Consider the following 24,150-nt stretch of genomic DNA (forward strand, 5'->3'; position numbering starts at 1 on the left):
ATCAGCAAACAAATCAACAGGGCTTTTTCCTTAGCCAACTTACTCTTGTTTGTCGATAGCCAAATGTAGTCCTTAACAAAATAGAGCCAAATCATAACTTCAACAATGAAATGCTTTCTATCCAAGTACCTTTGGCTACCACAAGGAATCTGCCATTCCACTCGACCCTTATAATCAAGCTTTCTCGCAACCTCATTATAAGGTATCTGGTCCTCATGCTTAAGGTAGTAGCTGTATATGCAATTTAGGCACTTAGGCAAGTTTACATACTGATAGAATTTAGCAATTGTGAAATCCAACTCAACAATTGGCACAATACACCTTAAGGAATCTCTAATGCAAGCTTGAGTATAAAATTCTTGCACCATAGTTAAATTTGTATTTTTCTTTGGACCTAAGACCTTGCTTAAATGGTAGATATCAATCGTATTGCTATAAAAAATCAAATTTGTCAGTGGTTGAAAATTCCTCTCTTAAAAGGGCTTCCTCTAAGCAACTTGTGCCTTCACATCAAAGGATACTGATAGAGTTGCTTGCGTAGAAGAAGAAGCACTAAAGTACTTAGTAGCTGTGAAATCTGCAAAAGAAAAGGAAAAACAACTAAAAACACTAAGCAACAAACAAAAAGAACAAAAAAAGGAAAAGAAATACCCAAAAATAAAACTATCTAAAAACAAACTAAAATAGGTGATAGAATCCTCCAAACTTAAACAACTCTAAACCTCTAATAAGCTCAATTCCAATTCTCAACTGCAACAATTTTCATGCTCATAAGATAGCTACCTTGCCCTTCAAAAACTACCCCCAACACTCAATTCAAGCCTAAATCCATTCTAATCAAAGTCACCAAATCCAAAACCATAACCTCCATAACACCTTATCCTTGCTTTAAACTCAATGATTTTATCATTCCCCTTACACAGATCTAAAGTCATAGGGCATTAAGAAACCAAACATCAACTTCTCATATCAAGCAAGCAATTATTAGTAATTGATTCAGTTGAGAATTCTATACTAGTAGAGCATCATAGCAATTATCTCAACAAATTATCGCCATCAAGTTATCAAATACTTACAAAGGTAAACTAGTCCAGTCTTAATAGCTTATTTTGAATTCTAACTTAACATCCTATACTCCTCATTGCAGCAACCTCAAGCTAGAAAGTCAAGTATTCTCTAATCCTATCCTTGTGCTAAGCAAAATAGAGAAGAACAATACCTCAAAATGACAATCAAAAGACAAAAGGAGAGAAGAACCTAGACATGAAATAGGGGAACTCGGGCACTTAGTAGCAAGCTCAATTTGGTTGACACAAGCAAGGTAACAATGAAGAACTTTAGTTGTAGATAAATGTGTCTAAGAAATAGAGGGTGAAAGCTTGACTCTTCTAGGCATGTAGACTTAAGGAGTTATGGCAAACGAGCGAGTTAGAGCTTTACAAGGTAGACTTCAATAGATCTAAACAAGTAGGTCTGTGTGTGTGAAGGTGCGACAAACATGCAGGCTTTAACAGCATGAATGGAGAATCTAAAAGGACGATCAAAGAATGACATGCCTAACGGTGGTGGTACTAGGTGCGACTGATGCATAGGATAAAGGTGTTTGGTAAGGGGTTCAAGGGGTCAGGAATTTCAGGGGAGATTTATGAATAAAGTTAGAGTTGAGCTTGATAGGCAGAAAGAAGTGGTGGATAGCGATAGGACAAGAGCATCGACGGTGTGGAGATGAAAGGAATGAGAGAGATGAAATAAGGAGAGAGTATAGTTTAGCCAAGATGAGAGATAGCATTTGAGGGTAAGGCTCACGATGAAGATGAAAGAGTGATCAGCGGTGAGAGGTGAATAGAGAGCGAGAGAGATGGTGGATGGTGGTGGTTTGGCAAAGATGAGAGAGATGTTTGGGGATGAGTGATAGGAAATTAGTCATTTATCCTCAAAATTACACTAAAGCTAACCCTAATGCAATATAGGACCAACCCTAGGTCATCTTCCAAGGAATGGTTTTAAGTCTAATTGAAAGTTATCTAGTGAAATAAATCAACCAAAGTTTGTAGGAATTTAGTTACCTAGCTAATTATCTAGACTAATTACCTAATGTGCAAGTAATTAAAATGCTAGTGAAAGTGAGTGAAATGAACTTCCCTTTTCACAATAATGGAACCCTAGAGATTAGTTGATTTTGGACTCATTATCTTTTCATGATTAGGCTAAGTTTAGCTTCCCTTTCCTCTTGACTAAAGTTGTCATGACTTAAGAAAATTGTCCTAAGCCAATTAACCTAATTAGCTAACCTCCCTATGTCTTAGATTAAAGTCCCTAGTTCAATTAACTAATTGGTGAAGACATTAGCCAAGTGATTCACTCAAAATCCTCTTTCAACAGCTATGGTGAAACACATAAATTGAGCAACCACAAGATTATGTCAAGCTACTCAACAACACAAGCATTAACACCACAAGATTATGCAATATTAACACAAGATATTCACTAATTGAAAAACATAAGATTATGTGCCAAACAAAGAGTGGCAAAATTCAATCATGGCTATCCAAGGAAGAAATTAAATGAAACAATCCTCTCTCTTTACATCAACATCAAATTCAAATTAGAATTTATAAGCTAAGATGATTAAACCCTAGATTAAGGAATCTAACCATCTAGTAAAAAGAGAAGAGGATAGGAAACAAAAGAACTTAGCCAATTTGAAGCTCAAGACTCATCCTCCATCTTCATCTCTCTAGGATTCCACAAAGAAACTTAGCCAATCTTCATCTTCAAGAACCCTAGTGATTGCTTGTGAAGGCCAAACTCCATAGCTCTTGAATGATGAAAATGAGCTTCAATCCTTGTGAAAATGGAAGGGATGGAACAAAAATGAAGAGAGGAGAAGAATGGTATGAGTTTTGTGGAGGTTTGGTGGCTAGAAATGGAGGTTAGGGTGCTGGAAAATGAAGAACAAAAGAGAGAAAATGAAGAACACTATGAATAAGAGAGAGAGAATGTGGAAGATGAATGAGATATGTGTTGGATTCCATTTGGGGCTTAAAATGGCGTGCTCCTTGGTGTCTCCCATCAGCTGAAGCTTAATTAAAATAAGGAAAAAGAAATTAAAATGTAAATGGAAGCCTTGTCACACTTGCAAGGTGGCAACTTCCTATTGGTTTGTAGATGATTCCAATGTGTGCCTAATTTCTCATGTGTCATCCACATCATTTTAGCTGATTTAACCCCTCAAAATAATCATAATTCATGTGCAAACCATCAGCCATTGACCTCAAGGAGTGTTGACCTCAATTTCTCAATTGATGCACAAGTCACATGCCACCTATGTCACATAAATCACATAATTCAATTAAATAGCATATGATATAATAAAATCTAATTCATGTCCAAAATTAAATTCATAATTAGAAGGAAGAATTTATTAAATTAATCAAGTTTCAGGATGCACAAAATTATATAAAAATTTCCACACAAAGGCAAACCAAAAACTAGGACAAACTATGACACTTAAGAAAGTGTTGACTTTTTTATTTAATTACTCCCAAACTAAAATAAATTTTAAAAATATAATTTTACCATTCATCAACTGGACATAAAATGCACTTTGTCAATTTTTCTTGTACATTTTCTCAAAAGTTCATTTTTTGGACCAAAATGCCCCTAGTGCATTGAACCTAGAAACTTAGGTAAAGTTCCAAATCTAATACAATGTGTGCACTTGAAGGTGATAAATCATTAATAAAATGGTCCTAATTGACAAATAAAAGTGGGTAACAAATGTGTTCTATCAATGAGGCTCACAGCATGGCTCACGGAGGTTGAAGGTGAAAGGTGAGGAAGATGTTGGCCAAAGTGAAAAGGAAGAGAAAGGAATGAAAGAGAGGTGTGGGTTGCATAAAAAGAACTGAAGCAATCTAGATTTTTTTTATTAAACAGAACCTCTTAGATGTGGCTAAGAAATAATTGGCTATAACTAAGAGATCCAAGCTTGACGGTTAAGCCACGGCCAATAAAGAATAGCCGCGGCTTAAACCTCTCAGCTAAGAGTTTTAGCTGTAGCCAAAAGCTCTCAGCCAAAGGTTTAGCTATAGCTAAATTTTTCTTGGCTGCAACTTAAGATTTGTCAGATCCCACATTAGTAGCTTAAGCCAAAATGAATCCCTACAATGCTAAAATGCAATCCAATACTACTCAATATGCCATTCCACACCAAAATTTCATTAAATGGCCATCAGTAACCATCCAAAAACATTTAAGAACATTGATACTCAATCAAATTCACATCAAATTCCTTGAATCAAGATCAAGCTTACATGAAAATTTTTAGCTATCAATTCTTCATACAAAACACTCTAGATCAGCCCAAATCAACTTGACTTGATTTCTCTATTTGAAATCTCAGCTTGGCTATTAGATTGTGGATGATAAGCTAATGCTACCTTGTGTTTCAACCCATACTTCTTCAATAGAACTTGAAATTGATTATTATAGAAATGAGTTCCTCCATTACTCACAATAGCTCTCAAGATTCTAAATCTCATGAAAATGTGTTTTTTCAAGAATTTCAACATGATTTGGCCATATTTTTCGCATAATAGTAGCCTCTACCCACTTGGAGGCATAATCAATAGACACCAAGATATATTTATTATTAAATGACTTAGGAAATGATCTCATAAAGTCTATCCCCAAACATCAAATAGTTTTACCTTTAGCATGTTGTTAAGATGCATTTCATTCCTTCTTAAGATGTTACCAATTTCTTAACATTAGTCACATTGGAGCATAAAAGCATAAGCATCTTTAAATAAGGTTAGCCAATAAAAATCACTTTGAAGGACCTTGTGTGGAGTCTTCTCTCCTTTAAAATGTCCTCCATACTAAAAAAAAGTGGCAGTTATGAAGTATGTCATCTTGCTTACACTCCAGCACACATCACCTTATCAATTGATCACAACATTGTCAGAATAGATGAGGCTCATCCCATACATAATGCCTCACTTCAGATAGAAAATTCTTCTTTTTGATGTGGCTTGAGGTCATGAGGAAGAGCATAGCATACTAAGTAATTTACAAAATCAACATACCAAGGTGCCTCATTGCACTTCACCATAAAAAGTTGCTCATCCAAAAATTCTTCATTAATTCCTCCATTAGCTTCTTGTTGAGTATCAATACTCAACCACGATAAGTGATCTGCCACTTAATTCTTAGTTCCCTTCCGGTCAACAATCTCTAAATCAAACTCTTGTAGCAATAACACCCATCGAATTAGATGAGCCTTTAAGTCTTTCTTATTGAAAAGATACTTCAAAGTTAAATGATCTATTTTTTCACATGCAAAAACTACTGCTAGCAACTCCTTTTTAGTAGTGGTATAATTAAGCTAAGTACCATCAAGTATTCGACTAGCATAGTAGCTGGGATGCAACACTTTCTCCTTCTTTTGACCAAGCATTGTACAAACCGTATAATCACTAACATCACATATGATGATAAAAGGTAGAATCTAATATGGAGCTACAAGAATTGGTATAGAAATGAGCCTCTTTTTTAGCTCTTCAAAGGTTTTCAGGAATTTCTCATCAAACTTAAACTCAACTTTTTTCTCAAGTAAATTGCACAACAGCTTGGCTATTTTTGAGAAATCCTTAATGAACTGGCGATAGAATCTTGCATGTCTAAGAAAACTTCTAATTCCCTTGGCCCCTATCAAATTATTCTAAATTTTAATTTAATTAAAGATATTTTATTTTATTTTATTTTTAAAATAAATCTGAGTCTTAAAATTTTTAGGATGTTACAGAATTCTACTATTCCTTCCTACAGGTGAACTCCTACCCTCTATCATGATTTTGCTCACATTTTTCATACCTATCACATACTTGTAACAAAACCACAATTAACTCATATAAGTTACTTTCACAATTTTTATTGTTTTAAAATCATTTCAAATGTACAAAATTCTTCTTTTGTAATATGCAATGCTTTCAAAATACATACAAGAAAATTACATATCTACTCATAAATAGTTAAGCACTTAATCAAATGGAGTAAATTATTTCGTTACCTTAATCCTTTTACCATAAAAAGGGTTACCATAATCTAACATTTTCTCCACACAATCCACAAGCTCACCAATTACTTGAGAAATGCTTAATCTACATGATTAAGTAATAATTGTCAATTATTCTTCTAATTAAACTTCAAAATCACTAAATTTTGGGTATCCATTAGATCTAAAAATGTCATTTTATCAACATCAACTATTCCAACATACTCCATTAATTTCATCTAACATCCAAACACACTAATATCGCCAACCATTTACCCACATTGTTCCAAAACTCCTAATTTTCACTTAAGGTTCGTCTAAACCCTAATTAAAAATTTTAAATTAATGCAAAAATCATCAACTTAGGTTTAGAAGTTTGATCTAACTCCCCAAGACCTTTACTAAGCTAATGGATTCAATCTAAATCTAAGAAAATCAAAATCAAAGCTACATTACCCAAAAGTAATAAAAATTCACATAATGGGGAAAGTAAATGGGAAATGGATCCTACCTAATAATGATTAAAGCTTGTATTGCCTTTAATGTGCCCCCAAGATCATACCCTAACAGACCTAAAGCCTTCTCCAGCACCTATCTCTCATTTCTCTCTTTTCTTCTTTTGAAATAGATGTGTTTTCACATATGATTTAAGCTAGAAAATGGCGGTGCGTTATGGCACATGTCACAGCAAGTACCACATGTCATTTTAGCTACCCTTTTGAGCCCGGTTGACCTATGCATTATCTTAGCTCATTTCTAAGGCTATTCAAAGGTCAAATAATTTTATTAGTGTCCTAAAAATATCGTTAATTTATAAATCACATATTTTGACAAAATTACTCTTCTCAAACACTCAGCATTCCAAGTTGAAAACCTATTACGTTACAATTAGTGAGCTTGAGTCAATTCAATCACATGAATTTGGTTCTATCAAATTTTCTTCCTACAAATTTAGTAAGAGAAAATAAGGATATAAGGTAGTATGTTGATCATATATATCTCTATTGTATAGCCATGTGTGCGTATGTAACTCGACATATACATAGAGTATATGTTTTAAATGTCACTTCACATACTCACTAAATATTCTCACACATGAGTCGTTTGTTTAGATTAATTGGCTACTGAGTTCTCAGCTCACCTCGTGATTATATTTTACATGTAAAGGCTTTGATAGTGGTAAAGGAAAGGAAGGGCCTACCGAGTCCTTAAAGCTTCAATTTGTATAGCTCTTCTCTTTCTTTTTGGCAATGTAATGAATTTATATTGATTATGCTAACTTAGGGTTGTGTGCTGTTTTGTAATCACTTGCATGAGAAATATTGTGTAACGGTATGTATCTCGACCTAGAAGGACATACCAATGTTGAAATTGTCGGGAGAGATTGATATTAGTGTAAATGATGTTTTTGTGCTGTTTATGTGTTGAAATGGCCAAAATGATGTTTAATGTGAATTATTATCATTCCTTTGAATTCATTGTGGCATTGGGGTTTTGGTGGTAAATTTGTGTTTGGATTGTTTTGATTGTTGTATAATTGATCTGTTAGATTGTTTATAGTCCATTTGAGTTGCTTCAATTAGTTCTAAGGTTATTGGCACTAGGTATGTGGGTTTGGCCATCCTTGTGGTTGTTTTGAAAGGAAAATAGACCATTTTATGTCCGAGTGTCCAACTTTTAAATGGTAAAGAGTATGGGTATGAGACTAGTGTCAATAGCTAGTAACTTAAAGAACTACATGTAGACACTTGAATTGCTCAAATTAGACGTCAGATGGTGAAACAGCGTACTTTGAAAGTTAGTCTTGGAGTGATGTCATGATAGTTATTTGCTATCTTGACAGTAGGAATGCACTACCACACAATACAAGAATAGAGACACGGTCCCTTTATGCTATCTACCATGGCACGTGATACCTGCACTGTGGTGGATGGTGCATTTCTAGGGAATTTCTAGAATGCCCCATTTAAGGTGTTTAAGAGTTGTATTTTGTTTTCTATGCTTTCGCTACCTTGTTTAATTTGTTTTCAATTATAGTTTAAGCTCAAACGTCTTTTCAAAAAGGGTTTCTTGGAATTTCAATATTTTAAACTAATTTTCTAAACCCTTGTCTTATGATAAGCTTATATAAGGAATTTAATTAATTCTGGTTATCATAACAGTATGATGTCTCGTGTTTTGTGTGTTTAGTAATGTCAGGGTAGATATTACAAATTGTATAGGTTGTCTAGGGTCCGTTTTGTTTGTTTAGTAATGTCAGGGTAGATATTACAAATTGTATAGGTTGTCTAGGGTCCGTTTGAGTATGGTCTAGGGGTTGTGGTGATCTAAAGGCATATGGTTGGGAATTTGGACACCCTGGTTGTAGAAATTTATGAAAACATATGTGTTTTGGTTCTAGGCATCCAAATTTGTAATATGAACGATTTTGGTTGTGAAACCTATGTCATTGGTTAGTTTATTTAATAAGTTTTCTATTAACTCCTAGATTACTTGATTCGGATGTCGGACATGGAAATATAGCTCATTAGAAGTTGCTTCCGAGAGTTGTCTTGACAACAAAGACTTGTTTCTTAGTCCCTATGCAATTTGTTGCAGCGCATGATGCCTTTGTTATAGTGCATGACACAAAAATATGGAAAGTTATTCTCTATCATAGGTTGTGACGCTTGGCACCCCTAGCCACAGCATGGGATATAGTGGTGATCTTCTTGGTTTGCTTGGTCTTCCATGCCAAGCACACCTCAAATACAGTGGGATTGCTCAGTCTTAAAATTCTCAATTTTTCATGGGCCATTGAAAAATAGTTTTCCAACTCTTTTTGACTTTCTATGCTTCCTATGCTTGAATACTTTGATTTGAAAATTTTATACTCTAGTTTGATTTATAAATTCTTGTTTCTATGGAAATTTACGTTTGATTGATCTTATTAAATTCTAAAGGATCAGTTGGAATTTCTTTACCATAGTCATATTTGATTGGATGAGTCCTATTCTTTCCACTGTGATATAAGCTTATTAAATTGGTTTTATTATGTAATCACCATAGTAAATTTTTTTCCTACCATGGTATACTTATAATTTGGGTATTTTGAGTAATAAATCATATTTTTACCCTTTTCAACTATAGTAGTATATAATATTGATATTTTTAATTTTTTTCCTACCATGAATCTTTTCTATTATAATAATGCATTTCATTAATTTTAAAAGATAAGCAAAATTCCTTAATAAGTATAATAGTCTGGTAACTCTAGTTAATTGTTAATTTTTTCTCTACTATGGTTAATCTTCAACATGCATGGTTAAACTTTTCTATCATGCCAATCACATAAAAACGATCTTTTCTCTTATGACCATGATAGAGTGTGATGTAATCTGGCAAACAAGGTTGGGCGCCCCAACTAACCTTTTAGTACTGGAACTAAAGTTTATTGCTCGGAGCCTTGCATGACTACCAAAACTAAAAATCACTATCGATATTGTAGCATTGAAATGTTCGGTAAGCTTTATCAACGAACTAACAAATTATTACCAGTATTACTCTATATTGGAAGACTTTCAAAGTATTATATACCGTAACTAATGAATTATTACGGTACTGAAGTGACTAGGAAGAGTTTCATCATCATTATTATTGGTTAATCTCGCTACTGATATGCTCTTATACTAGTATTGTTATGCTTCTTTTGACACACCCATACAAAAGCTACCAAACTTATGACTTGAATAATTGTTGCTATATCATTTTAATTGTTTTCTAGCATGATTTCTTAGAAAATTGCATTGGACTAAACATCTTACAACTTACCACGATAACATATATGTGCGTGTACATTATATATCCTCATTTCTTTGTATCTTTATTTTCTGAATTTTGGAAAAGTGAATTAAAACAGTAATTTAAAATAAAAATGTTATATGTCTCTTTTTATTTGGAGTAATAATGTTCTAGGCACGTTTATATACCAAATATGAGCATCTCTAACAAATTAAAGATTCAAACATTTGTCACACTATGGCATATTAATCCTCATATAATTTGTTTGAAAAAATATCAAATAATAATTTTTAAAAGAATTTAATATCTAATAAAAATTATGATAAATTGTATGCTTGTTAAAATAAAAACTTTGTTTATTAATTTTAATATTTACTCCATTTGTTAAAAATATAAAGCATTTTTAACCAAATTTTATCATAATAAAGTAATTATTTATTTTTAAATCAACTTTATTTTTATATATTTATCTCTATTTAATAGGTATTTCACCCTAAAATAAATATAAAGTAATTTATTTAATAACAGGACTTTTAGAAAAAGATAATAATTATAAATTAAAAACTAAAAATGCCTTATGTTTTCAAATATTCAATCCCTTAAAAATTATTTTATAATTTTAAACAAAGGGAGCCTCGTCCTTTTACAAAATTAAGGCCCTGTTTGGTAACTTATTATGAAAATAATTTTTTGTTCTTCAAAACAAGAGAATAAAAAAAATCTATTTAATAACATATTTTCAAAAAATATTTTAGAAAACAAAAAAAATAAAATCTTGCTCTGAAGAATAGAAAATAAAAATAATTTTTAGGTGTTTTGAGATTATTATTTTGAAGAATAAGGAAGAATGAGAAAAATAGATATTTTTATTATTTTTTTATTTTCAAAACATATTTTATAAAATACCAGTTTTTAGAATAATAAAATAAAACTAATTTCAAACAGCTCCTAAATTGGTTGGAGGTCTTTATCTCTCAATTTTTTTTTTCCTTTTTGAGTAGATGTTGGTTCACAATTAAGCATAGTTGACTTGAATTCTAATTTTTTAAACAAATACTCCCTACAGTCCAATTTATTAATCACCTTCTAAAAGGATAAAATGATCTAATTTATAAGTAATTAAATTAATAGTAATATTTTATTTTAAATAAAATATCTAAACTATTTATGAAAAATATAAAAAATATAAAAAATAATATTATATAATTTATTTATTTTTGAGAATTATATTTAAAATTTTATTAATTTTTATTTTTTATATTTTTATTATATGGATGTTGATGGAATTGATACAAATGATTTGTAGATAAAGTACGTTGGTCCAAAAAAAAAAACAAAGAAAGAAGAAAAAAATCTTTTACTTTATCCACTAAACTCGGTTGCCACTGCGGAGCGACGCAGGCGGTTTCTCAATCTCCTTCGCGCTGCGCTTCTCGTCATCAATGGAGCTCTGCGGCATAAGCTTCCGAACTATTCTCCATTCCAACCCATTTCCGCCTCGTCTCTCTTCCTTTTCTTTTACTTCTTTTCCTTTGCAAAATTCCCCATTCCAGGCTAAGCCTAAGGCCTTCAATTCTTTGAAGCATCCATCTGTCTCTCCCCAAATTCAACTCTTCCAGCTCGCCTTACATCGTCAGAACTTGTGTCGCCTTACAGTTTCAGCTTCTTCGTCTTCCTCCTCTTCCGTCGCTGCAGACACTGAAATAGACCGGCTCCCCGCGGATTTAAATGTCATCGAAACTGAAGAACCCAATTCCAGAGTATGTTCCTCCATTACATTTCGTAGAATTATTCTCTTCTGTTTAAATATCTTTTTAAAAATGTTGGATTTGTTTGATATTTCTTTTCTATTTTGATTGGTGGAATAAAACACAATTCAAATGTTTATGACTTACTTATCGTTTGGTCCGTTGTTCATATCATTGAAGTTTTTGCTTGTGCGATACACTAATGGGCATCATTTTAGTGGGTCGAATATCATATTTCAAGAGTGGAGGATAGGGAGAGATTCGGTTGCATAATTGAGGTGGCAGAAGGGGCAGGGGATGTGATAACTGACTTTTACACGTGAGAGTGACCCTGGTTGAGAGGAGAGTTCTCGTCTCTTGGATAAGGTTTTATCGAGGGGTTTGTTATCTGAGAGGAGAGTTCTCTTGCCTCTTGGATGCGAGGTGTTTTCATCTTCTTGCATTTTATATTTCCTTTTTCTTTCTCCTGTAATCTTTTAGAGTGTCATTCATCCGTTCATTTTATTATTTTTTGTTTTTTTTTGGGATGATTTCTGTCCATACATGGTATCACTCTCTCTTTGCAGGTCAAATTGCAGGTAGAAGTTCCACCTTTGGTATGTGAGGATTGTTACAAAATGGTTGTAGCTGAGTTTACTAAACAGGCAAAGGTACTGTTGGATTACAATTACTTATGCATTATTTATTTATTTTTTCTGATTGGTTTCTTTTTGGGCAAAATAAAATGCGTCCTACAAATTTTTGTCTGAGTCTGTACCTTCAATTATGTTGTCTGTTGGGACTTGAGAGGATTGATTTATCCAGTTTTTTAATCCAAGTTAACAATGGTAACTAAAATACTGACAAACCAATGGCTAGAGTCATCTTTCTTTCTTTCTTAGGCATGGCATGAAAACAATTGTGCAACTTTTCTTTTATAAAATCAAAAGATTCTGCCCACCCATATCCTGCACAATTCCGTACGTTAATTTCTGATAGAGAAGAATTTTATACTCTCTCTGGTGAATGCTGGATCCTGATAGATCCCAATCACTACTGCCACCAAAAAACACACAAGGAGCCATAGAAGGGTGGTAAAGTGGCAGAAAATGGGAGACTGTTGGTCCAGAAGAAAACACAGAAGTTAATATACAAAAGATAGAAAAGTCAAGGAGCAAATGCAAAATAAGGGAGCAATGATGAAGGGTAGGAGGCCAGAGGAGAACTTTGAGTGTGGTTTTGAGTGGAGAGAGACGACCTCTCGAGAGCAAACATTTTCTGTATTACGTTTTGAAGGGTATTTGTTGTATTTTGTGTGTCTTTGTCTGTGTAGTAATCCTCTTGCTCTCCATCTTTGCTAGTGTTCTGTATTGTTCATATCTTTGCTCTCAGCATTATTTGTATCATCTGTGTTTGTTGTAGTTCAGTATCAGTATCTAGAGTGTCTCTGTAGTTTTTGTCTCGTTGTAAGTTTATATGAATTAGGAAGTTGTACTTGTAATTGGAAGTGATATATGTTAGTTCTTCTTTTGATGTTCTTAGGCGATTTCTGTTCTCTATATGATCATTTTGTATACTGTTCTAGAAGCCATTGCTAGGGTCCTAACAGAAGCTTTCTGTAATAGTGTTTGGATTGAGTTTGACCTTATTCAATATCACGGTCTTAAAGTATGTTCCCTAAAAAATGATTTTCTTATCTATTACAAATAGTTTGCTCAGATAATTTTGAACGCGAGCCTTTTTATTACGAAGGAAAAGAGATATGTTTCTATGAATACACTAGATGAATCACATGATAGTACAAGGGGCGTATTTATACCTCCTTCCCCTGAGTATTTCACTTTGGTTACTAATGGAAGTGGTTAACTGTGACTTTTATTGTTGACTGACTACCAAACAACAGACTATCATTACACCTTCAATTACAAAATACAGCCCTTACACGTGACACTTTTACTTCTACAAGATGTGTTGCTTTGACGAACTAACATTATTGCGTAATTCATATTCACAGGTTCCTGGCTTTCGCCCTGGAAAGGTCCCAGAGAGTATCCTTGTAAATTATGTTGGCAAGAAAAATGTTCAAAAGGCTACAGTTGAATCTATTTTGAGGAGGACACTTTCACATGCCATGTTGAAGGTATGATGCAATATTCTGATCTGTACTATCGGATGTCCTTAGTTGCTCTCTTGGTGCTATCCTTTTAGACATTTTGGGTGCTTCACCTTTATTGCAGTCACTCTGGTGGATGTTTCTTGATTCTGGCTTGAAATCTTCTACATGTCATGTCTGACTGTGTTATAGAATTTAGATTGGAAAGAGACAGAGAGAGGGGAAAAGAGAGAGAAACGAAACAGAGAGATAGAGAGAGAAAATCTAAATATGCAATTCTCATTAGAAATCAAAGTCTGAAATTTGGTACTTTACTGCCTCTTATTTATAGGCATTATTTTCATATGAGTATATATCCTAATCTTATTGATATAATAATATAATTAAATATCAAATCCTATCTAAGTCCTATTTAAATCATAAATCATATTTAAATCTATTTAAATCCTAATTATTTTGTTGTTTATTATAATTACATAACAGACTGAGAATCTTTTATGTAACAGTTATGTTGACCATGTTATTCTAATTTAATTTCATTCAGTCCTTGAATCAAACTTGTCAGCTACTTTTTCTAAATTGCAAATGTCTTTAATTGTGCATTTCCTGTTGAAAGGACATGAAATCCCCTTGGCAATGAAATGACTTTAATGTACAGAATTGCTAATATTCAAACCTAGTTGAAGATCACGATGACTTCTCTTTTGATATGGACCCAATCTGTTGCACATAGCAATTAGTGAAAAATTTGATTATCAGTCCAAACAAATGGTTTTATTTATATGTTGAAGTATCAAACATCAAACATTTTGTTTTATTTTATAGGTTACTGGAAAGGCTTTGCAGGACTCAATACGTATAGTAACTAAATTTTCTGAATTGGAGGAGACGTATTCTTCTCTCGGGTCTCTAAGGTAGCCAATCTAGGTTGTGCTCTTGGAAGTGCATGTTCTATGATAATTTTTACAATCTCTAACCATATTCCATAGCAATTGCAAATACTAAAATGCATTCCTTACAAGAATATTCACATTTTCATCTAATGGCTTGTACAGTCTACTTTATTATCTGCCTTCACTGTTTTGACTTTTCCAGATATGATGTCATAGTTGATGTTGTACCTGAAATCAAGTGGATTACTGAGAATGCATATAAAAATTTGAAGATAGTTGTTGAAATAGACAGTGATATAGATCCTCACATAGCATCTGAACAAGAATTAAGAAGACGTCACAATTCCACTGGTCCAATGAAAATTGTTACTGACAGAGGGCTACAGGTACTTTCAAGTTACACCAATTACAGCCAGTTGGTTTTTGTTTTTAAGATGATTACTGATGACTTTGAATTTCTATTTAATTAAATCTAAAAGTAGTATTTTATTGAATTCACAAGTTTTTCAAGCATTATGCAGCAAGAGTTAAGACTTCATTCAATCTTGTATTTTTTTATTTTTATTTACCTGCTAACTTAATGAAAGAGCTTTTGTGATATATGGAAATTATTGTAATTTTCTTATAGTCATATTACTCTATGCATTTAATATAATTGTGATTGAACTAAATCTTTATATTAGTGGCTAAAACACGGTCCTTTTTCCTGTTTACAGATTGGTGATGTTACTGTCCTTGATATCTCAGCAACAACAATTGATCAAGATGAATCAAAAATTAAAAATATTCCTTCTGCTGAAAGTAAAGGTCTGCTGTGTGCATAAAAGATGATAGGTTGATCAACGATGGTAGTTCTTCATTTGTATTATATCGTGAACATTTTCAATTTGAACCTTATATTTTGTATGCAGGGTTTCATTTTGACACGGATGATGGTGACAAAGTACTACCTGGTTTCGTTGATTCGATTGTGGGGATTTGTCCAGGTGAAACAAAGTCATTTCCCCTAGTATTTCCTGAATCATGGAGGCAAGAAAATCTCCGTGGCATTCATGCACAATTTACTGTGAGTTTGTCCTGTTATAACTAATTCATGTGTCAGATTTCTATATCATTATGCTAGGGACATAAGCTGGCATACTATTCTTTCTTTCTTTTCATTTATATGTTAGCATGTTTCTTGGGTTTGCAGGACAATGAAAAACTGAAAACCTCTGCTAAGCAGCCAATTTTCTTTCCATTCTGACTTACCTCTATTTAAATCATTATAGGGATAATTGGGTAGTCACTCTAGGTGATTATAACTGACAATGTCTGAATTCAACTACCAATGCTTGCTAATATTTTATATTGTGTACTGTCATAATTTTTTTTCAATCATATGTTGAGCACAGTATGCAAATTCTTACTAATTATTCGCCCTCACCCCTTAAATCATCGTACCTGTTAAATTTAAACAGAATATGTCACTGAACTTGTTTTCTTTGATTTTCACAGGTTACTTGCAGAGAACTTTTTTACAGAGATTTGCCTGAGTTAAATGATTCTATTGCTGATAAGCTTCTTCCTGGTTGCACAACAGTGGAGCAAGTATAATTTTCCTCCTAAAGTACTAGTACCATTTGACTGAAGTATAATATTTATTTGACCATGATTTAAATGCCCATGTGAATTTACAGGTCAAAGAAATATTGTTGCAGCGATTTCTAGAGGTGGAGCAGACGGCTCAAGATCAAGCAACTGACAATGCTATCCTAGATCAGCTTTCTAAGGTCTCATTACATTGATAACAGTTAACTGGATGTTTTAGATTGAATTTATTCCCTTTTTGGTGTCAGAACTTTTTTGCTACAGTACATTTGGTTCAGTTTGTGTGCTTCTTATATTGTGTTCCTGAAGACTAAAATTTGATGTAACTGCTTTGCGAAATTTTACTTATTTTTCTGGTAGGCTTTTGGCCATTATTTTGGTGCACTGGGTATTCTCTTTAATCTGGTGATAGGGTATGAAAAGAGATGGCTTGGACCCACCTCTTCCTGATTCCGCAGTTAATTCATAAGTCTTGATGTGTCTCAAAAGTCATGCATATCATGTATGATGGTCAAGACAGAGACATGGGGATGGAACATGAAATGACTCTTTTGTTGCTTGAATTGGTGTGAATCTAAAAGTAATCAAAGTTGGTATGGAAAACTCTGATCAAAGTGATTTAAAAACTAAGAAAAAGATGAGACTCTGACTGTAGGAATGTCACTGAAAGCTCTGAAATTTGAATTTTGGAAAACTGAGAAATGATGCAATGTCAATCGGCTTTAAATGAACAAAAATTCACCGCTCCAAAATCTTCAGACAATGTCATTGCAAGCCATTTTTTTTTTGGGGGGGTTGTTCAAGGTTGCAGTAGCTTCACTTGGCTATATTTCTTGGTATCACTTAGAAACTGATGGGAAAACAGAGGTGGTTAATAGAAATTTGGGAACCTGTTTATGGTGCTTTGTATGAGGCAGACTAACCAATGGACCAGGTTACCTAGGGCCAGACTGCCTTCCAAGAGATGACACTATTCAAGGCCTTGTATGGCTGTGACCTGCCTACTGTATTCAAGCTTATGTTTATTGAGCTGTGGAAGATGTGAATCAGACTATAAAAGAGAGGAATTTGATTTTGATGACCCCAATCACTTAGTGGGTTGAGTTTATAGAAGAAACAAGCCCCAGAGTTCTAGTGAGAAACAAGAAGACAGCATGCTGAAGAAAGCAGGCTCACAGCCCTGTACTGAGCTGACTGGGGTTATCTAGGGTAGTATGTCACAGGCAACCAGTGACTATGGCAAGGGTCCTGAACTCTCTGAAATCAGGGAAATTGTTTCCTTTCTTAGGTTAGTGTTAATTTTTTCTCGCTCTTGCTGCTGTAATTAGGGAAGGTAGTGTTTTGCTATAATTTTCCTTTTCACTTCCTTACTTTGAAGAGGCCTGTATTGACTTTCCCCTAGTTAATCGGAAATAATGCTGAGTTCCATCAGATTCTAATTGAACTGAAAATGAACTTGAACAGGGCATGAGAATATATGAAGGCATTTATTGATAAAAAGCTGAAGGATATATCCTTTGAGATGGGAGATTAAGTTTTCTTTTGTTAGGGCTCTACAAACTAAAATCCTTATCCAAAGAAAGGCTATGAAATGTTGAGCCCAAGGTTCTTGGGTCCTATAAATTCCTAGAGAAGCATGGAGATGTTGAGCTATCACATTATGCCAGTATGTATCTGCTGTTCCTTGTTTCTTAATTAGAGTCACTCATTGCATTCCCCAATTCCATCACTACAATTTCTTGCTTCAACTGGGACTTAGGACATGGAGCTAGCTGTGTATCTAGAGGCACTGTTCAAGGAGAGGAAAAAAACAGATAGGAAGTGGAAATTATTGTTAGATGGATGGATTTGTTAAATTTTGAGAGTACATTGGAAGACTATGATGCAAGACAGAAACAATTCCCAGATTTTCCCCTTGGGGACAACGTGACTCTTCCTAGGGGAGGTAATGATGGGTCCCGGAATTATTAGGAATGGGCTTTGGTCCTTTAACACATAAAAGTTCAGGGGAATAAGGGATAAGTGCTGAAGGAACCTGTAGGACAGAGAATATTGAGGAGGTTGAACTACATACAAAACCACCTTGGCATTGTATGGGGGATGAAACTTGTGTTGAAGGAATATTGTTAAGGCTGGGAGGAGTATTTGTTGGGTATAGGAAGAATTTGGATTGAGCTAGAAGAGCTCCTAGACTCTCAAATACTAGAGAGTTATGTTCCTTGTCTGTTTGCATTCTCTTATACATTGGTGCTGCATCCATCCTCTGTTCACTGAGGAATATTGGTGCAGACCTTTCATATAAATGAGTATTTTCTCAGGGTTCCATCAGAATGATAATCTGCACGCACCACTCAAAAGAATCTACAAAAGAGGTATGATACGTAGAGAAAGAATAAATAGTTTAGTTTGATGGGGGTTGGTTGGTTAGATTTTGTTAGAATGAAGGAATGAAGGAGCCTATATGAGGAATCCTAAGTGTAGTCAGATGTCATGCAAAATTGAAAATACAGAAACATAGTTCAGTTCTCCCTATTCTTTGTTTCCCCTTCTCCCTCTTCTCTTATCTCTTCCTCCCCCCCCTGTTTTCTCCTCTTTCTTCCTCTTTTCTTCTCTTTCGCTCCTCTGTCTCTCTCTCTCTCTCTCTCTCTCTCTTCTTTCAACCATATCAAGGTATAAAAATGCTAGGGTTCAGTTCACAATCAATGGCGTCCACTAATGAGATAAATCAACAAAGCAATCCACATTTTTTGAGATACCAAAATTTAAGTTTGTTCAACAAGACATAAGAGAAGTTTATAAAGGATAACCTTGAAACTTCCATCCAAGCATAGGAAACAATATGAGAAATGGGGTAATTTTGTGCTGAGCAAGCTTGTTTAAGTATGTAGAGCTATTCTACTAGGATTTAAATGCAAATGTCAATTTTACACTATTCTGGTAGTCTATAATCAAAATATTATGATTTATGACTATTCTAGACAATTTTAAATAAGCTGAATTTTGAATCAGACCAAAATAGACATTTGGACCTTTCATATGGTTATTTGTTACTACTTTTGGACTAGAGTCGGTCATCCAAACTTTCAGTTCGAAACAAGCCTAGCTCTCATTTTCAAACAAAGGAATAAATGTGTTCTGAACTTGGTGCAAGTTCTTATGCCAACTACTCTTTGTCATATGCTCTGCGTCACTTTTGAAATGTATCAGATGTTCATGGCACATAATTTTCATTTAAGCATTTCATTTGCCAGAGATCCATATTATGTGTCATTTTTCAGATGGTGGAGGTTGATATCCCTCAATCCTTGTTTGAGGAACAAGGTAGACAACTTTATGGAGCCAACCTATTAGAAATTCAGGTACAGCTTGTGACATGTCAATAAGTTTGATTTCCGTCACTGTTAAAATTCATATGCTTTCAGTACAAGGAATCTCTCTTTTTTCCTCATCACCGTGTATTAACTTTGAATTAAAATAATTATGATGCAGGCAAAAGTAAAACTAACTGAACAGCAGTTGGCTTCTCTGTCAAGTCCAAAGGCCGTGAATGAATATCTCGAACACCAAAGAGATAATATAACAAAGTTGATAAAACAGAATCTGGCAGTTGGAGACATATATCGTCGTGAGAATTTGCAGGTTTGTATTCACTACATGTGATAACTAACCAACGATGAACACTTGTTCATGTTGTCAATCCTAAATGGCATGTAGTTGGTTTTACTGATTAGGATAACATTGCCTCATACTTTTTTAAACACATTCTAACATATAGTTTGTAGTTACCAGAATCATGATGAAGTTAATTGAATTCTATTTGAATATTTCATCATTGCTACCCTTAGTTCCAGCTAACTGTGTCTTGTTTTTGCTGCCTTAAATGTTTCTGAACATGCAAGTCTTAGGTAACTGATGCTAGTGTTTGTTAAATAAATACTAACTATCATGTTTCAGTCAATTGGCTCCAGATCCGATTAACTGAGTCTGGTTACTATTCTCACTTAATTGAAACTTAAGATCTAATTGTCTGAACCTTGATCCTGTCAACTGAATCTTGCAACTTTCAGACAATGCTTATCATTCACACGTACATTCAGTTAGTCCTATTTAGTCTCTGCTGTTCTTTATCACTTTCATTCTTATCATGACGCGCCCAATCACTAAGGATTACACATGCTATATTAACAAACACTACTCTTCATACATAACTCATGCCTCAAAATATTGACAAGTAGTACTGAAACTATTGACAAGTGGGTAAATTGTGCACTTTTCTTTGGGAAAATGGGAAGCTGGAAAATATAAAGGAGGCAAATCTCAATAGCTAGTGTATATGTTGCAGTCATGAAACACAAGTAATTTGTTGTATATTTTTATTGTAAAGTAATACAAAAGGTTTCTCATATTTGTTATGTATGAGGATTATTCTTGTGTATTATGTTACCTAATGCTATAAACCAACTGCAGAGGGGATACCATGTCTCTTTCATAAAAACATTTACCTTGTCACTAGACATCCTTGACAAGATAAGCAACAACCTTGGAATGTCTACTCACATGACACTTTTGTCTAGAAACTAGCTGTTGTATGAAGGAGGCTGATAGAGCTCATGATTTTACTAAGACCTGTAAGGGGAAATCAATGAAGGAAATGAGCTTAGAAGATAACATTGTTGTTGGTGCAGATGTTTGCCCTCCGGATGCTGTTTATAAGGAAAAGTAATTGATGGTCTAGTGATGTATTAGAGCCCTAGTGATGTGTTAGGGGTTGTGTTAGAGTCACTTTTTGGGTCTTTAAATCTTCCTCTTGGCCTAGAGAGAGGGGAGAGTATTTTGAATATTGAGAGTGGTGAGGAGAGCTCTGGCCTCTCGAATGCCAGGTTAGGGGTGGAGGAAATGATCTTTCTTCATCATTTTATCTTCTGTTTAGTGTATGTTTGTGAGTGAGTGACTTATATTTTGTGATTGTTGTTTCGTGGAGTGTATTTTGTGCTGTTTCTGTTTCAGTATGCTATAATTTTCAGTTCCTTATTTTGCTGTAATCCAACTTTGCTATTCAGTAATAGTAATTTTCAGTCCCCATTTGTATTGTAGTTTCTGGTTTATGCTTGTTAAAAGCTTATTAGAAGAGAGGGTTCCATCAGAGGCTATTTTTGGTCTTGGTGCAACCCAGATTACCAGATTACCACTCTTCCCAAATGCCTAGCTGCCGCAAAGAAAAGGATTTTATTCCATGGGATCCCCTTTCTAGATAAAGCATCAGCTGCTGTATTTTGGTCTGGGTCAATAAACCTTTATTTCAACAAAAAATTGAGGACCTTTGGATTAGTTCTAATAATGGTGTCCGATGAAGTAATGATTTAATTTCTTGATAGCTAAAACTATAGCCATATTTATGTCGCATATACCAAACAAGTTGTGAGTTGGGAGATAAGACTTGCTTTGGTCGACAATGGAGCACCCTTGTTGCATCAACCATCCCAAATCCTGATGCATCAACCTCTGGTAAATGGTTGGGAGAAATCAAAGAGGGCAGCACTGAACTTGAGGATTTTGCAAATGCTTGTTGGCCATGTTTGTCAAAGGATCAGCAATCCTACTATAATTTTTTTGACCCCCCAAATGAGCTGTAATGTCCAACGAGGTCTAAGATCTATAATCCCTTTAGTGCCTTCATATCTTCTAGAATGGGTCATTAGATCATGCACTTCACTTTAGATGGATATGTTTGTATAACTTAAGAGTGGCCTTGCTTATGTTGCAGCAGAACCATGTTATCTTGTTAAATATTAAATTTCATAGGCATAATGCACCTCAAGGAAAATCACAATGTAGAATGAAGACATACTAACTTAAGTACATGCAATTCATAAATCAATATCACTGCTTCAAAATTTGTAGTTATTTTAATGAATTCCAAATTTGCTATGGCGTACCTTTTGGTTCTAGTGCTTAATTCTCTCCCACTTAGATGATTCAACTTCTCAATCCGTATTTCAACTTTCTAAATTCGAATGACGAACGTGTTATTTACCAACTTCTTTTCCAATATTATATCTATTATCCAAAGATTAACACGAGTCAAAGTTAGGGTTTGCCTCCTTCTCAAGCAAAGTCACCCTCAAACCTTAATTCCCAAACAGCCCTACTTTCAGTCAATCACACCAAAAGTCCATAAATTCTATAAATAAAATTAGATCTAATTCAAGAATTAAGGTGGAGTCGTGGAGAAAATGACTTCATGGGATTTTCTTGATTGCTTCGCCAATTTTCAATCAAGAGACTAATTCAAAATCAGACCTAGAATTTGAAGAAGGAAAAATTTGCATCATGAGAAGACCCTTGTAATTCTGCATTCTTAAACATAATTTCATTTATTCATTAAATTATGAATTGAATTTCCTGGTTCCTGATTCTATAATGGTCTAGGTTGTGAAAATGTAAGTTGTAGCATTTCTGTCCTGAGTTGGAAAAAACACAAAAATCTGACATTTGCTTATAGCAACGAAATCTGACATTTGCTATAGCAACTAAATTCTGATGAATCTGACCAACTGTATAGTGCGGCTGGATGATGTTTTGGCTTATTAATTTTTGCATATTTATCATTTTTAGTTTGCTACTGAGGATCTTGTCAATGAGGTTGAAAATTCCATAGCTGAATTTAAGCGTCAAAAGCAAGAATATGATGAAGAACGGGTGAAGGATCAGGTTTGTGCATTATTTTTGACACGATTGTTAACAATTACCATCTTTATTGGATGTTCGTGTATATGTTGAGAACTGAACGGTCACTAATCATTCTTGGTTCAATTTGTTGTTGATAAAATTAAAAAGTTCTTTGTTACACATCTATAGTTTGTTTTCAAATTCAAGTTCTTCCATTTCTTTGAAAGATGAGTTCTAATTTTGAATATTAATGTCGATCTGATGGTAGTTAGTAAATGTTTGATACATGAAAAAGTGTTTTAGGGAAAGGAAATGGAAAGTGTACCTGGAAAGAATGGAATAGGTGCATTTCTTTCTTTCTTTCTTTGTTTTTGTTTTTTTCCCCCCTAGAAAGCATTTTTTTTAACCTACCAAACATTACATAACTTTTCAAGTATATGTGCGCACATATATGAATATTTTCTGACCATCTTCAAAGTGGATTGTGTTTGGATAAGCATTTTCTATACCATTGTATGCAAACAACACGTTTTATTTGATGGACTTTGTATGAGTTTTGGAGGTTTTTCTCTGTTTTCTGTTATATATATATATATATATATGTATTTTTTTTTTTGGCAGGTGCAAGAGATACTAGAAGGAGCTAAAGTGCTTGAATGGGTAAAAGAACATGCAGAGATTCAATACATAACCCGATGAAGCGTGATGCATCGTCTGAGAAAATAATGTTAAATTTGGCTGCTGCCATGTAGTTGTATAAATTTAAATTAGAATTTCTTGATTGTATTCTTGGAGAAAGAATATAGAATGGGGTACATAGTACGAGTTTGTATTATGTTTCGGCTTCGATGATAGTCTTTTATGGGGCTAAGTTCTGAAAACGTGACCGATTGATTGTAGATTGTTTCAGTGCCTGTCAGGATGCCACAAAAAGAAGGAGAAAAATCAATTTTGAAAGCCAAAATTCTAGTTTTCTTAAAGTATATTGGGAAATTATATATAGGTCCCATATAAGGGGATTTATTTACAAGTGACTCATGAATTTGGAAAAATACTGCCAAGTTTATCAGGACTTGATTGTAATTTGCAATGAGTGAATAATTAACAAGGAATAACTAATAATATGTTCTAAGGTTCAATCGAAAATTACGTTTGGCTGAAAGAAGATAAAATCTTGCTATTTTAGAAATTAGGAGGACTCAAATTTGAAATAGGCAAAAATAAGGGTTTTCCACTAGACATGTATACAAATTAATTTTATAATTTTGCAAAAATAATTCTGGTAAAAAATGCTCAGCGAATTATTGCATTTCAACTGAA

At 33.9% G+C, this 24,150-nt stretch overlaps 1 protein-coding gene across 1 annotated transcript; it reads left to right on the forward strand.

Annotated features, from left to right (window-relative positions):
* Positions 1-11,210: 11,210 nt before the first annotated feature.
* Positions 11,211-23,729, forward strand: LOC129303001 (trigger factor-like protein TIG, Chloroplastic). Its single transcript, XM_054941978.1, has 13 exons — positions 11,211-11,598; positions 12,153-12,236; positions 13,580-13,705; positions 14,504-14,592; positions 14,774-14,957; positions 15,288-15,378; positions 15,483-15,637; positions 16,069-16,161; positions 16,251-16,343; positions 19,440-19,520; positions 19,651-19,800; positions 22,777-22,872; positions 23,452-23,729. Exons 1-13 carry the CDS (start codon positions 11,281-11,283, stop codon positions 23,527-23,529), a joined length of 1,638 nt encoding a protein of 545 aa, XP_054797953.1. The 5' UTR covers positions 11,211-11,280; the 3' UTR covers positions 23,530-23,729.
* The last annotated feature ends 421 nt before the right edge of the window (positions 23,730-24,150 follow it).

This window comes from Prosopis cineraria, unplaced genomic scaffold, assembly GCF_029017545.1.
Source record: "Prosopis cineraria cultivar Desert tree isolate PC_DT_omini unplaced genomic scaffold, ASM2901754v1 PC2, whole genome shotgun sequence".
Lineage (NCBI taxonomy): Eukaryota > Viridiplantae > Streptophyta > Magnoliopsida > Fabales > Fabaceae > Prosopis > Prosopis cineraria.

Coding starts and splice junctions, on each gene's coding strand:
- LOC129303001 (XM_054941978.1), top strand. CDS start 11,281: ATGGAGCTCTGCGGCATAAGCTTCCGAACTATTCTCCATTCCAACCCA. Junction 15,379..15,482: donor TCCTTCTGCTGAAAGTAAAG/GTCTGCTGTGTG, acceptor TTTTGTATGCAG/GGTTTCATTTTGACACGGAT. Junction 19,801..22,776: donor ATCGTCGTGAGAATTTGCAG/GTTTGTATTCAC, acceptor TATCATTTTTAG/TTTGCTACTGAGGATCTTGT.